General features: G+C 32.8%; 3 protein-coding genes across 9 annotated transcripts in view; 2 read left to right on the top strand and 1 right to left on the bottom strand.

Annotated features, from left to right (window-relative positions):
* The window catches only part of LOC115886189 (procollagen-lysine,2-oxoglutarate 5-dioxygenase), a 32,976-nt gene extending 20,637 nt beyond the window's left edge, over nt 1-12,339 (top strand). For both annotated transcript variants that reach the window (XM_030905278.1, XM_030905279.1), the window contains 3 exons: nt 8,260-8,584; nt 10,389-10,672; nt 11,623-12,339. In XM_030905278.1, the coding sequence (XP_030761138.1) occupies nt 8,260-8,584; nt 10,389-10,672; nt 11,623-11,875 (862 nt within the window). In that variant the 3' untranslated portion in view covers nt 11,876-12,339. The remainder of the gene's footprint in view (nt 1-8,259; nt 8,585-10,388; nt 10,673-11,622) is intronic.
* On the bottom strand, nt 1,193-6,326 carry LOC115886192 (immunoglobulin domain-containing protein oig-4-like). Its single transcript, XM_030905282.1, has 5 exons — nt 5,771-6,326; nt 2,849-2,943; nt 2,134-2,215; nt 2,015-2,082; nt 1,193-1,620 (listed from the first exon to the last, which is right to left on the bottom strand). The coding sequence occupies exons 1-5, from the start codon at nt 5,871-5,873 to the stop codon at nt 1,462-1,464; spliced, it is 507 nt and encodes a 168-aa protein (XP_030761142.1). The 5' UTR covers nt 5,874-6,326; the 3' UTR covers nt 1,193-1,461.
* A 425-nt stretch (nt 12,340-12,764) lies between the features above and the next one.
* LOC115886178 (piezo-type mechanosensitive ion channel component) overlaps nt 12,765-14,531 on the top strand; it is a 91,787-nt gene continuing 90,020 nt past the window's right edge. For all 6 annotated transcript variants that reach the window (XM_030905267.1, XM_030905266.1, XM_030905270.1 and 3 more), the window contains exons 1-2: nt 12,765-12,981; nt 13,358-13,425. In XM_030905267.1, coding sequence (XP_030761127.1) covers nt 13,362-13,425 — 64 coding nt within the window. In that variant the 5' untranslated portion in view covers nt 12,765-12,981; nt 13,358-13,361. The remainder of the gene's footprint in view (nt 12,982-13,357; nt 13,426-14,531) is intronic.

The following is a 14,531-nucleotide window of genomic DNA, read 5'->3' as shown; positions in this document are numbered from 1 at the left end:
CGAAAAGTTGTTCCATTATTTCACTCGATTTTTGCCGAGATCTACCGCACGCTACACAACCAACTATTTTAGAGTCTTTTTCGATAAATCGCGATAGTGTCACTGTTAATTTAAGTTCTGCCACAATTTCCATCTAGATTTACTACCTTTATACAACTATCAGTAGTAGAATAAATAATAAATAACGTAAAATAAGCTCCGTAAAGACTGACAAATCCAAAAAATTTCAAATTCAAATGTGTCAAATGAATCGTCAAACAGAACTGTCAAGGATCCCCACCCTAGGGTCCTTTTTCCGCCCACCATGCATGAATACATGGATAGCATTATGCTCCTTTCTTAGTCTTCTTATTCAAAGATTTAAACTTATCGCGTTCATCAGGACGTAGCGCTACTGCAGCGATAACTAATTTTCTGCTGAACGCGCCGATTAGTTGTGAGCGCTCTGGGATCAGTCGCCATTTTTTCCATCATATTTAAAATACGCTACGCTACCGATGCATGATGGATTAAACGTCACACACGCCAAATGTCACAAAATGTTTTGGAAAACGAAAACAAGCCATTTTGTTTATTGTTCTCGGTTGACTAATCCCCTCGATTTGTGCCAAAAATGGGTGAAAACAATTTAATATGCATTACTTATGATTTTGATCTAACAAGCGCGTTTAGCAGGACAACCAATCGATGGCATATCGCTCACTGATCAACTTGTCCTGATGAACGCAACCATTGTTTCTTAAAGTCAGGAACCTTTAAAGAAAACATGAAAAACAAGACAACAAGTAATCGTGAATTATTGTAAGCTATAAAAATATAAATATTGATTAGATTTGTTTATTTTTTATTGATCTGTTTTAATATTGGACCTGGAAATCCTCACTTGAGCTGTCCAACGAGTTTAACAGTTTATTAATAAAGTACTTTTCAATATTAAATTCCATTGAAAAGAAGAAGCAAACGTAAAAGCAGAGAATAGGTACATTAAAATCGCATAAAAGATAAATTTTATAATAAAGGTATTGAAATTTAGAAAACATTTGACATTTCCAGTATTTTACCAAACCGTTCCGTATCAAACCGATGTTTTTCAGGAATCGCTCTTTACCGTAGTTTACCGGTCTGGTTCGCCTGATTTTGCAACGGAATACAGCCTAAATTTAAAATTGACAGCTGTTTGAATTTTCTACAAACCTTATTGGTTCATTTGACGTGTCGCTGGCAACAGTACGAAGTTCCGAGGACGGGGTTTTAGTAGTTGATGAGAACATAAGAATAACAATTACTAACACAGGAAAATACAGGTGTTTACGTTTTTTAGAGTGCATTTATTGTTTACATTGCATCAGGATTTTACCAATAAAAATCCGCTTATTTTTAATATTATATATACAATATATATTTTTTTAAATTATATAATAATAACAGAAATATATTTACAATCGTAAAATATAATTTGAACTAGTAGGTAAGCATGGCGTAGTCCGTTCTGAAAGCCCTGTAATCGATAGCGTACTGATTATTCGCCTGGCATTCGTAGAATCCTGCATCTTTTTGCGTAGCCGGATCAATTTCCATTTTACTTTTTATAGTGTCGTTTCCTTCAGTCCATTCATGCACCTAAAATAGAACAGGTATAAGCTTTCTTCGGGTTTTTGCATCTCAATCATCCTAGAACACTACAGCGCATGCCCAGAAGAATAAAATGCCATTTTTCCTTCAGCACATGCGTATCACGGTTCTAGGACGGTTCAGAATAGGTACTAAAGACCGCTTTACAGTTCGCAATTTTGCTTGCATGCTAGAAAATTTGCCTCAACTTTTCCTACAACCCGTGCGCATTCTAACATATTTGATAAGTTGCTGCAAATTTTCTTGCACTTGCAGATGATAGATCCGAACCTATAATATTTCAACTTGCGTGCAACTTTTGGATATTTTTCTAGTTATCTTCAGATATACTATAGGTATTATTCTTTTAAAACTGAATTGGTTAAATAAATAATAATTTTACTTGGAAGTATTTGTGATGATAGAGCTCTATGCCATCTTTGAACCAGGTTATTTCTGGCCTCGGTAACCCTAAAAAGTCTTTTATAATATGATTTATTCAAATTGGGAAAGTTATTTTACCTTGCGCCATACAGAAAAACGTAATCTTTCTCCCTAGCATGTATTCGTATTCGAAATGGCTGGATTTGACGATTTTTGCACCCTAGAAAAACAATGTTACAGTGAAGAAAAATCAATACATGTAATAAAGGGATATACAGGGTGCTACAAATTCGGTGTACGAGCATTTGTATCTTGGTAAATGTAATAGATTCATTAAGATGCAAATCAAATCTTTTTTAAAAAAATCAAGGATTGCTGAGTTTTTTGAAAATCAATTTTATTTTTTCCTGTCGTTACTTTTTAGAAAATCAAAAAACTAATTGCACATTCTCATAGCCACTTTATTAGGGCTATCTGGTACTATTTTTAGATTTTCAAATTAGCTGATATTTTATTGATTGAGATATCAAGGTCAGCTTATTTTTTTTAAATACGGACCTGCATTTTTTATTTCAGATTTTGAAAGAACTCGGTCTCCTGAGTACAATTATATGCCACACTTATATTATACGCCCATATTTTTTTGTTTCGGACATTTGAACACAATTTGTTTAAACTAACTTCAAGTTTGGCTCTGTTTTTTTTTAATATTTAATCTATTCATCGTTACAATATTGATAAGCTTTCAAACTTAATGACGTGGGGTAAAACATTGAAAACGGAAAATCAAATGCAATAAAATAATAACAAATAATATAAAATAAATAATAACAAATAATATAAAAAAACTTACGTCTTTATTGTCATAGTAAGTAGCGGATTGTGGATTTCTGTGTTGAATCATGATGGGTATTCTTGAACTATAAAGTCTGCCTCTGCCAAAATTTGCTAAAAAACGATTTTATTAATTGATACATTTGAACTGTTTTGGTTTTTATCGACATTTTTTCTTTACTTTTGTTTTATATAAAAGATTTACTATTATATTTAATGACCAGCATTCCAATATAATGAATTAATACCGGGTGCGTCTCAAAAGTGGTTCACCCCTATAACTTTTTTTATTTTTTTTAGATAAAAAAAAACGAGATTTGGTATGTTAGTATATGACATAAAGTAGGATTGATTGACGTATTCAATTGTTTTTGGTCACTTCCTGTTTCACCGGAAATGATGACAACTTTTGATTTTTAAATGGCACCTTCGGTATATTTTCACTTTATTCGATGGAAAATGACACTCTGAATAGAATGACATTTTATATGTCAAGTTTTGACGTTTTCGCTTAAAAGAAAATCGTATTTAAAATGGAACAAGGGTGGCTCGTTAGCATATTTGCAAATAGCATTTTTTTACGAATAATTTGGTACCACACACTTGGTATTTCGCATGTTACCAGTTCAAATAAACCATATGCTAAAATGTCAAAAGTTGATATATGATATGTCATTCTATTCAGAGTGTCATTTTCTACCAAATAAAGTAAAAAAAATACCGAGGGTGTCATTTAAAAATCAAAAGTTGTAGTCATTTCCGGTGAAACAGGAAGTGACCCTAAACAATTGAATACGTCAATCACACCTAATTTATGTCATAGTAACATACCAAATCTCGCTTTTTAACTGAAAAAATAAAAAAGTTATAAAGGTCGGCCACTTTTGAGACGCACCCGGTATATATTATATATATATAATTAATTAAAATAAATTTATAATTTTGAAAATAAATTATATACAATTATTCTTTTTATAATAATTTGCATTTATTGTTGAGATTGTTACTTTTGAGACGCACCCGGTATATTAAAAAAACTACAAATATTAATAAGTTGAAAATATTGTTTTAAACCACAAACAGATTTGTTAAAAAATAATGTCGGGAAAATGTATAATTGTATTTTTTTATCGTGATTAATCCCAAATTCTTAATTAGAATATACAGGGCGTGTCAAAAGTAAAAATTGGTATTAACATTTTTCATAATTTACATCACTGGATTGACGAAAATCTTCATTTGTTAAGAGGCTCAAATTCGCTAAACCAATTTTCTGTTATCGGCCGGCTGGTATTGGTGAACATATTATTGTATTGTATTGTATTTGACTAAGAGTGGGCCCCAGGTGGGATCCTCCACTGCGGCCGCGAGGGCCTATTGTGGCTCAGTTTCTACAAGCTCTTTAATAAAAAAAAAGAGCATTATAGTTCACCCTCAAGACCCAGCCTTTTAACAGGCCGTTATGTCCGAGGGTGATATGTCTTCTAGGTCTGATAGGTCTAGCGTGGGTTTGCCAAACACCTCAAACCTTTTCCTGCTCCCAGCGGGGCGGGTACACATAACGTGCTTCATTGTTTCGTCATCTTCCATACAGAGTTGGCTTTCGGCGTCTTCCAACAGTCCCATCCTCTGTAGGTGTGATCTCAGCCGGCAGTGGCCCGTGTATACTGCAGTAAGCGTACGCGCTCCGTTCCTACCAGCCTTTAGGAGTTCATCTGTTCTAGATCATATTATTGGACTGATTATAGTAAATGATTCCCCTGAGCCTAAGAAGAGCCTAAGAAAGAAGTCTGTGCTAGTAAGAAACAAAGTTCATTTCGGACATCGATGGATTGGTCAAAGGGTCTGGTAACATGGCCACCAAGATCCCCTGATTTAAGTTCCTTAGATTATTACCTTGTTTATAAGGCACCTGGGCAAACTATAGAAGAACTTTTACAAAGGTTAGAAGTGACGTTTATAAAAACTAGACAAGTCCTGATATATTGTTTGCCAGAAATCTACAGGGTGGTTGGAACTGTATTCCGGAAACTTCGGCAGCATATTCTGCAGATAAAAATAAGTAAAAAAGTTCGTATAAATGTATGTCTTTAAATGCTTAGTTTCGGAGATACAGAGTGTAGAAGTTTCATTTTTTGTATTTCGATTTTTTTCCAAATCATTTCTGAAGTAACGTCAATATGAATGGGATGAAAATTGGTGTCTGGGAGTTTTTTGACATGCGAAATTTGATTTTGATGTCAATATGACTCCTAATTGTAGAGGGCGCCACCTACATATTTTTTAACTGGTTTGAAGACTAATAACTTTTCGTCCGTACCTGTATAAAATTACTGAGTAAAAAATATACATTTACGACACTTTTTACGTAAAAAACGTCTCTTGGTAAAAATCGCTAGGAGTAATGGTTTTCGATATATTTGGAATCAAAATTATCAATACCTGTTATCATTGACTTAAATTAAACATGTTGACTAAATAGTTATCAAATTGAAATCATAATTTTGGAATATGTTTGTGTCAAAATTTCAACAGAAACTGTTTTACCATCATTTTTTCGCAAAAAAAATTATTAATAATTTAAAAAAATAAAAATTTCGCAAATTTATTATTTCAGTCAAATAATTATCTACTTAACGTGTTTATTTTTTTGTCAATAATGACATGTATCTCCATTCTAAATATCTTGAGAACGGGAAAAAATCGAAATAAAAATGAAACTTCTACACCCTGTATCTCCGAAACTAAGCATTTTAAGACATATATTTACTAAACTTTTTTACTTATTTTTAACTGCAGAATATACTGCCGAAGTTTCCGGAATACCGTTCGAACCACCCTGTAGATTATATTATATGTTTTGTGTAAAAAAAAATAAAAATAATCAAGATTTTTTTAGTTTAACCAGCAGCACAAAATAATCTAACAAACATGTGGTTACCTCCTGCCTTGCCACCTCCTCCAATTCTAGCCGGTAGGCATACGATGGTCGATACGCCAATGGCACAAATACAAGACCACACCAACCATCTGAGGCACACCATCGTGACGTTGCGACAAACTGTATTTTAAAGAGCAGGCGTACATTCATACTGGTCCAAACATCGGCACAATCATCGGTCCAAGCGAGCTCCTTACGAGTTTGTTTTGCTCAACATGTTTATAGGTCTTGTTAAGGAATCGATTATAGTGTTTTAGCGAAGGGAAGTGATATATTAATGGGGAATTAAATTTGTTGTGAGAATGAGGGATAGAGATAATTTGTGTAACAGATTTATTTATACAGAGTAACCTACTGTTCCTAGAAAAAACTTTATATCAAGTATAGGGTGTCCCATTTTTGTGTTTGACAGGATTTCTCGCTTATGAGTAAAAGTACAAAGATGCCGTTTTCACACTATACTGTATATCACACAAATATGAGGCAAACTTACGTTTTTTTTTAAATGAGACACTCTCTATATTATTTTTTTTATTTTATTTGCTTTATTATGAGCTGTCTAAAAAATAATATACTCTATATTTGTTTTCATTAATAAGGCAAAAAAATTGTTTAACTTTTTACATATGTCAACCTAGTTTAAAAGAGTAATATTATGTTATTTTATTTAATTTAACCAGATAATTTTGCTTTCCATCGTGTTATCTCAATAAACTGCACTGAAAATAATCTTGTGCAGCTTTTAGGTAGTACGCTGTTAATCAGAGTTTTTGATATTTTTGATGCGCACTTATACGTCGTACAAAATAAAAACGGTTGCGGGCTATCGATTAGGCTAATAAATGTGTGCAGTGCTACCGCTACACAAATATCGCCTCTATGGGACGTTTTCAATGAGTTTTAATCTCCCACTCGATATTGTGTTGGCAACGGCGAGGAAGCGGTTGCAGCGGTGCCACGTTTATTTGACAATTGCCAGAATTTTCTGAACGTTAGTTGAGAGTTGTGTCTCGTCAGTATTGTATCTTGTATCTTTTAAAACCTTTATTTATCGATCGAAAACTGTTGTTTTCAGAATATTTTGTGTAGTAGTTGTTAGTTTTTTCTTTGAAAAATGCCTAAGCAGTTAAATAGTCGGTGTCAAGAATTAGTGTCATCTCTAATACAATATTTTGAGAAAGAAAGGGACAATAACGGTCCGTTATATTATAATAAAGTATTTTAAAGTAGACCAGTGAAGTGAGTTTTTTTTATTTTGACAAACAAAACCTACTAATCTTCTATGGACAATACTTATTAATTCTTGAAATATTTCAAAAAGTTGCCTATATATTTTATAATCATTTACCACTCTTTATAATAGATAATATTTTGAATTGCCCGAAACCCAGACTGTTATTAATCAAACAAAATGTTTAAAACAATGTTTTTAAGACACCATTACTTCTTTTAAATATTTGTTTAAAACAGAGTATCAAATAGGTTTGGTGTGTAGGTGTTATTTTAATAAAAAATGAGAAAAACTCTTTCAAAATAAAAAAACAACTATAATACAACAGGAATAAAAAACAGAGTAATCAGCTCAACTTAATATTGTCTAAATAAACTATTAATTCTGTACTACTACTTGGAGGAGCACCATTAAGGTTTCTAAAATCAAATTTAGTTTTGTCCTTTGGCTTTATCATTACTCAACATGATATGGTTTAAAACAGAGTATAAAAGTGTTGTAAACATATTTTCGACTTTGTATTTACAATGTTCTATAAAACCATAGAAATTTGTTTTAAACAATAAAAAAACATGTTTTGTTTAAAAATATTTCTTTTCAGCGCTGCTTGAAACTATTTAAAACTGTTAACAATTTAAAGTTTATTTTAGAATTTTTAATAGATCTTAGATATAGTAAATTTTTCAAAAACATTTCTCATCCGATTACAATCTGGCAACAATGCTGTCTACAATCAACGCACGTGCTCGATGACATGCAACGGTTTTTTTTGTACGACGTAATGAAATGATTCTACACGCAGAAACTAGCGTGAAATATGCAATAATCAAAATTTGATGTCGAATAAACTATTTGATTATATTGATTACGTAATTTAAACCGACCGCCTATGTTAAAAAGTTAATGCATATTTTACCTTGGTTATGTGAATATGTATAGAGTATATTATAGTTTTAGAAAGTTCAAAACACAAGGCAAATAAAATAAAGAAATAATACAGAATATTCCATTAAAAATATAAGTTTCGCCACTGAATTCGACGTAAAAAAACTCTAAGAGATAAAACATAAATTCCCATGTTAATCAAATGGAAAATGGAAATTTCCGATGCGGCACCTCTTAATATCAATATGAAGGTCTCAAACTTTCACAAGATTTTTTTCTTTTCATTTGCTACATTTTCGATATAATTAAGGCAAAAAAATAGTACTTTATTATTGAAACAATTCCTCAATCCAATTTATTGTTAACATTCCAGTGGTTTGTGGAACGTTCCCTTCATCAACGCAGCCTACCTAGTCAACGCCAGTCTCCTAAAAACCTACGACTCGTCCCAAATCACCTACAACTTACCCAATGTGGACGCAGACATGGCCTTTTGCTACAGTTTACGAAAATTGGACGTGTTCATGTACGTTTCCAACAGGGTGGATTTCGGACATCTGATTAACTACGAAACGTACGACATCACAAGAGCCGAACCCGATATGTATCAGATTTTCGAGAACGAACAGGCGTGGCAAGAGGCGTTTATTCATCCCGATTACTTCGACAATCTCAATCCGGATAAGAAAAATCTACAGGTAAGATTAAGGCTCTTAATGGCTTTACATTGAAAACCTTAAAATTAGTAGAATAAATTAGTGGTTTCAATAATTATACTTTATACTTAAGGGGAGTTTACGATCATTCAGAATGTCTAAAAAATGTCTAAATAGACTTCCTTGATACAGGTTTAATCCGCACTTTATTCCTACCAAGCATTAGCAGTTCCCTTGTAATTTTAGAATTAGATCCTTGGACAAGGGCCTTGCTAAAATATGCATATGCCGCTATCTTTTTCTCCAGTGGACATTCTGCTTTTCATTGATCCAGAGGATTTTAGGATTAGTTATTGGTTTTCTCCATTTCCATATGCTAAAAAATATTGTTATAGCAAAATCCATACATACATACTGCCATTACTCGCTGACGAGTATTTGACACTTATCAGAAGATGGTTACGCAAGGCGTTTCCGTTCATGAGCTTTTCTATGACTGAAAAGCCCGATATGTGATGTTAGATACGTTTGTATACTCTTCTGCACTCCGGACATTCAAAAACCTCATTGCTTTTTGGTTGTCGCTGTTAACTGAGTTTACAATAATTCTTCTCCATTGTGTTCTATTGTACGCTGCTTCTTCCTACTGATTCTTTATCTTTATCCCCTTTAAGTTTTCGTGGAAAATATCCTTGTACCTTTTAAGTTATCAACCATATTTTCTCTTACCGTCTACAAGCTCACCGTAAAGAAGAGATTTCGGTAGGCGGTTTTTTTGCATCCTGCATACGTGGCCAGCCCATCTTAAGCGGGATTTAGTAATCATGACTTAAACGCTCTCACAACCAGCTTTTTCAAGGACCGATACATTTGAGACATGGTGGAACTATTTGATTCTTAAAAGTTGTCTAAGGTGTCCCTGTTGCAACTTGTTTAATGCGTTCATGTGCCGGCGGTACGGCACCCAGGGTTTCGCTTCCATATAACATGGCGGGGATTATTATTGCTCAGTACACTGCAAGTTTCGTTCTTGTGCTCAAGTCATGATTGTACAAAACCCTGCCTTTTAATTTCCAGAATGCTCTTGAGGCGCTACTAATCGTATCAAACTGCCGAGATAATTGAATTCCGCTACAAATTCCAATAGTTCTTTTCCGATTTTTTATAGCATTGTAGTGATCTTCCGGGGGAGTGCACATGATTTTAGTTTTATCGATGTTCAGCTTAAGGCCCAAAGCCTCGTATGCCCACGTATATGTGTTCAGCAATTCTCGTAATTGCTAATATTAAACGTTTTTGCAACTAGAGCGCAATCACCAGCGTATTTAAGTTCTGTGATGAATTTTTTACGTGTTTTTGCCCTAAGTCTTTTTATGTTGAGACCGCCGTCGTATCTGTATACAATGCCCATTCTTCTTTCCTGCAATTTGGTGTCCACTATAATAGAGAGCCCTGCCATGAATATGTTGAATAGGAGAGACGCTAAGACACACCCCTGCCTAACACCTGTATTTGTTACGAAGGGATCGCGCTCAGTGATCCATGATGTGACACTCTTGACTTGTTACGGAGGCTTTTACACATTGGAAGAAATTTGTTGGGTACCTCGAACTTTTTCATAGTTGCCCAAAGTGTATCTCTGTTTACAGAGTCGAAGGCTATTTTTGTTTACACTGCTGCTCTTTTACTTTTTCCTGTAGTTGGCGGACGGAGAATATGTAATCAACGGTAACGCGGTTGGTGCGAAAACCCGTTTGCGATTCTGGGCGGATTTTTTCTCTATAAAACAGAACAATAAAGCAAAAAAAGCTTGATAATAAAAGAGAATCTCTCATCTGTTTTTTAGCCTTGTCCAGATGTATACTGGTTCCCGATAGTGAGCCGCAAGTTCACTAATGCTTTGATCAACATGATGGAAAGTTTCGGTAAATGGTCGTCGGGCAATAACGAAGATGAACGGCTGGAGGGCGGTTATGAGGCAGTGCCTACGCGCGACATCCACATGAACCAAGTGGGATGGGAACGCCACTGGCTGTACTTCTTGCAGAAGTACGTCCGGCCTTTACAAGAACACGTTTTTCTGGGCTATTTTCATGACCCGCCCAAGAGTTTGATGAATTTTGTGGTGAGGTAAGTAGAAAAAGCTAATTTCTATTCTATTTTCTTTCTAATGCTAATTTCTATTTTCTTTTTCGAACACATCGAAATTAGTTAAATCAAATTGTTTAGGTGATATTTTCAAAACTCAATAACTCGGAAACGGTTGGTTTGAGGTACATTGTGCTTAGAATTGAAGAAAGAACAGAAATATGTAATAATATACAAGGGATTCCATTTAAAAAACTTGATGTGCCACGACCTTATGACCGACCCTGTATACTTAAATTTATGACCTGCTAATAGATATTTAAGAACCCTATAACTTTTATATATAACTTTTGGCGGTATCTCTTATATTTTACCTAATAATCGACCATTCATATCAGCCACCCTGTATATTAGGATAGATTGACGGCAAAATAGATATGATCGTCTAATGTTCTTCGTGTCTTGTCCTGGCCCGTTAAAAGATGCCCAAATCGTATTTTTAATCATATCTCATATTTTTTTCAAATGGAACGATGGTGGCTCGTTGGCATATTTGGAAAAATCATTTTTTTATGAATAATTTGGTACTACACACTTGATATTTCGAGTCAAATTGTCGTTACATTTTTGGTCTTGGCACTCTAAATTAAAATTTAAAATGCTATTTTTTTAATTGAAAATGTCAAAAGTTGATATATGCTATGTCATTCTATTCAGAATAACATTTCCTATCAAACAAAGTAAAAAAATACTAAGGGTGTAATTTAAAAACAAAGAGTTTTAGTCATTTCCGGTGAAACAGGAAGTGACCGAAAACAATTGAATGCGTCAATTAATCCTAATTTATGTCATATACTAACATACCAAATCTCGTTTTTTTGTCTGAAAAATTAAAAAGTTATAGGGGTGAGTCACTTTTGAGACGCACCCGGTATATTCTTTCTCTCTTTTTATGCCATTAAAACATTTTTTTGTTTTATTAATTCTGCCAGATATCGTCCAGATGAACAACCTTCTCTCAGACCTCACCATGACAGTTCTACGTACACTATAAACATAGCTTTGAACGAAGTAGGTAAAGACTATGAAGGTGGAGGTTGCAGATTCATTCGATACAACTGCAGCGTAGTAGACACACAAATAGGCTGGATGTTGATGCATCCAGGAAGGCTAACCCATTACCACGAAGGACTGTTGGTTACCAAAGGTACCAGATATATTATGATCGCGTTCGTGGATCCTTAATCTGAAAATGAAGACTTTTTGATACCAAAACTAGATATAATTAAACACTCAGACAGATTGCAATAAAGAAATTTGTTATTTAAGGCATTTAAAAAAATTACAAAAATAATCTTTTTTTAGTGCCTTTTTATAAGATTATATAAGCTTTTTTGTGCAATTTTTAGCCTCTAAGACTAATAATTAAATAAAAGAAGAGAAAGTAATAAATAGCAAGTATTTTTATATTAAGATTGTTAAAATAACTAACAAAAATAACTAAACCTTAGATTATAGTTTTATTACTCACTGCCAAAAATTCTCTAGTTCGAATATTTTTCAGTTTTTTTTTAATTACTTTTCTCTAGGTACTTAAGATATTTTTTATGCTTTAAATAATAGCTATGATCGTTTATGTATTGTTATTATATTATGTATTAAATATGTGCATTTAAGATTATTTTATAAAATAAATTCTATAATATAAATTTTAGTTTGTTTATTGTTTTCCTTTACTAGCTTTTTCCTTGAATGTTCAAATACCATATTTCAGGGGAAAAAAAACGGCGTCACAGTTGCCTTTGATATGACAATCATTTATAGTTTGGTCATTTGTCAAGCCAAATCTCACGTAGGGACGAGAAGGGGTTTCGGCAAATAACACGTAGTTTTTTTCGTGCAAAAAATGGTAAAATAAAGCGACGTTGCTTCAGTCTCTAATGTTACGTCTTCTTTAATCTATTTCAAAAGTTACTATAATAACTATAATACGGTTTTTTAACTTATGTTTATGCAACCCAAATAACGTTGATGTATTGCGCTCGCGCGCTCGTTATTACGTTTCTTCATTTATGCAACTAGTAATACACTATCATTTTCCAATTCTAACCTAGAATTTCCACATGATTGTTTTTTTGACAGTTTGTTGTGAATCGTGCGAGCGGTAACAAACACACGGTCAAATTTCCAACGAATTCAATAATAGTTTTATTGAATAAAAATAGAGCTTCAGGCGAAATTATCGTTACTAAAGAGCGATGATATCGCGAGTGCAAAATACCCCATAGTTTTTTAGCGTGTCATTTCGAAGGGTGGACATGTAATTAAATTGGATGTTCCTCCAAAACAAGGTAAACAGATTTTGTTTTCTGTTCTTGCTATTAGGTCATCGAGTTAATTTTATACCTAGTCCATTATAAAATGATAAAAAAAATCAGGAAGTTTTTTATAATGTTGTCATTAAGAAATCAGTAGTTAATTTTAAGCGAATGCAAGTGATAAAATAGCTATTTATAGTTTAGAATTGAACTAGATAATGTTGTCGGTACACAACTTTAATTGCATTGATTAAATTTCAAAACCTAGTCATTCTAATTTTACAAATTTTGATAGAAAAAATTTGACTTGATTGAAAAATGTTTTAATCATTATTTCAATATTCACTAGTTAGTTCTTCTTAAATAATGAAATTTAATATTTATGAAGTCCTATTACATATTTTTTTAGGGCAATGGCAAATTATTGGGTCTGTGCCGCTCTATTTAGATGCCTCCTTCCTTTACTCATAGGATCATGTAAGTATTCTCAATTTAATCTATTAAATTATCACATTTTTAAAAAATAACGACCAATAATTTATCTACAAACAAGAGAAAAATCGTTATTTTTCAAAAAAAAATCTAACATTAAAAATTAATTTATTGTAATAAATAATTGTTATAAAATAGGTGTTTATAATTTATTATTAAAACAAGATAGTATTGTAAGACATAATGAGATCATCTCTGTTAATAAAAGCAGATAATCAAATTACATGCTTTTTGATTTAAGAATTTTTAAGGTCATTAGAATGTGTTAAGCCAGTGTTAAGCACTTAACTTTGACTTGCATTCATTTCCATATTTTTCAAAGTAAATTGATTATTTTAGATTCTTAAAAATATTATTATTCTTAAATATCCTTAAATGGGCATTTTTTGCTTATATTTTATATACTTACGATCCAAGAAAAAACGGCATCAAAGTCGGCTTGCAAATGAAAATTTTATATGTAAAATAATATTGGGAATACCATCGATCGTCATTTCCAAGCCAACTTGACGCTGTTTTTTTGTCGGTCATACAGTATAACCATAGTAGAAGGTATAACCACAAATCTGGTAGGATATTTAATATCAGTACATAATAATATTTTTGTGCAGCTAAAATGCTATTTTTGCTTATACCGGGTGCGTCTCAAAAGTGGCTCACCCCTATAACTTTTTTATTTTTTCAGATAAAACAACGAGATTTGGTATGTTAGTATATGACATAAATTGGGATTGATTGACGTATTCAATTGTTTTCGGTCACTTCCGGTTTCACCGGAAATGACTACAACTTTTGATTTTTAAATGGCACCCTCGTTATTTTTTTACTTTATTTGATAGAAAATGACATTCTGAATCGAATGACATATCATATGTAAATTTTTGACATAGTCACTCAAAAACAAATATAATATCTCAATTTTTTCAAATGGAACGAGGGTGGCTCGTTAGCATATTTGGAAAAGCATTTTTTACGAATAATTTGATACCACACACTTGGTATTTTGAGTTAAATTGTCCTTATGAACCGCATGTTACAATTTCAAATAAACCATATGCCAAAATGTCAAAAGTTGACATATGATATGTCAT

The sequence above is a fragment of the Sitophilus oryzae genome, unplaced genomic scaffold (genome assembly GCF_002938485.1).
Source record: "Sitophilus oryzae breed Bouriz unplaced genomic scaffold, Soryzae_2.0 scaffold_471_pilon_pilon, whole genome shotgun sequence".
In the NCBI taxonomy this organism is placed as follows: Eukaryota; Metazoa; Arthropoda; class Insecta; order Coleoptera; family Curculionidae; genus Sitophilus; species Sitophilus oryzae.
Note: the sequence above shows the minus strand (reverse complement) of the source record. Positions and strands in the feature narration are given on the sequence as shown.

Excerpts from the sequence above, each read along its gene's own strand:
- LOC115886192 (XM_030905282.1), bottom strand. The coding sequence starts at position 5,873 with ATGGTGTGCCTCAGATGGTTGGTGTGGTCTTGTATTTGTGCCATTGGC. Across the intron at positions 2,216-2,848 it reads CTTACTATGACAATAAAGAC|GGTGCAAAAATCGTCAAATC; the intron begins GTAAGTTTTTTT and ends TTGTTTTTCTAG. Across the intron at positions 2,083-2,133 it reads GTTTTTCTGTATGGCGCAAG|GGTTACCGAGGCCAGAAATA; the intron begins GTAAAATAACTT and ends AAGACTTTTTAG.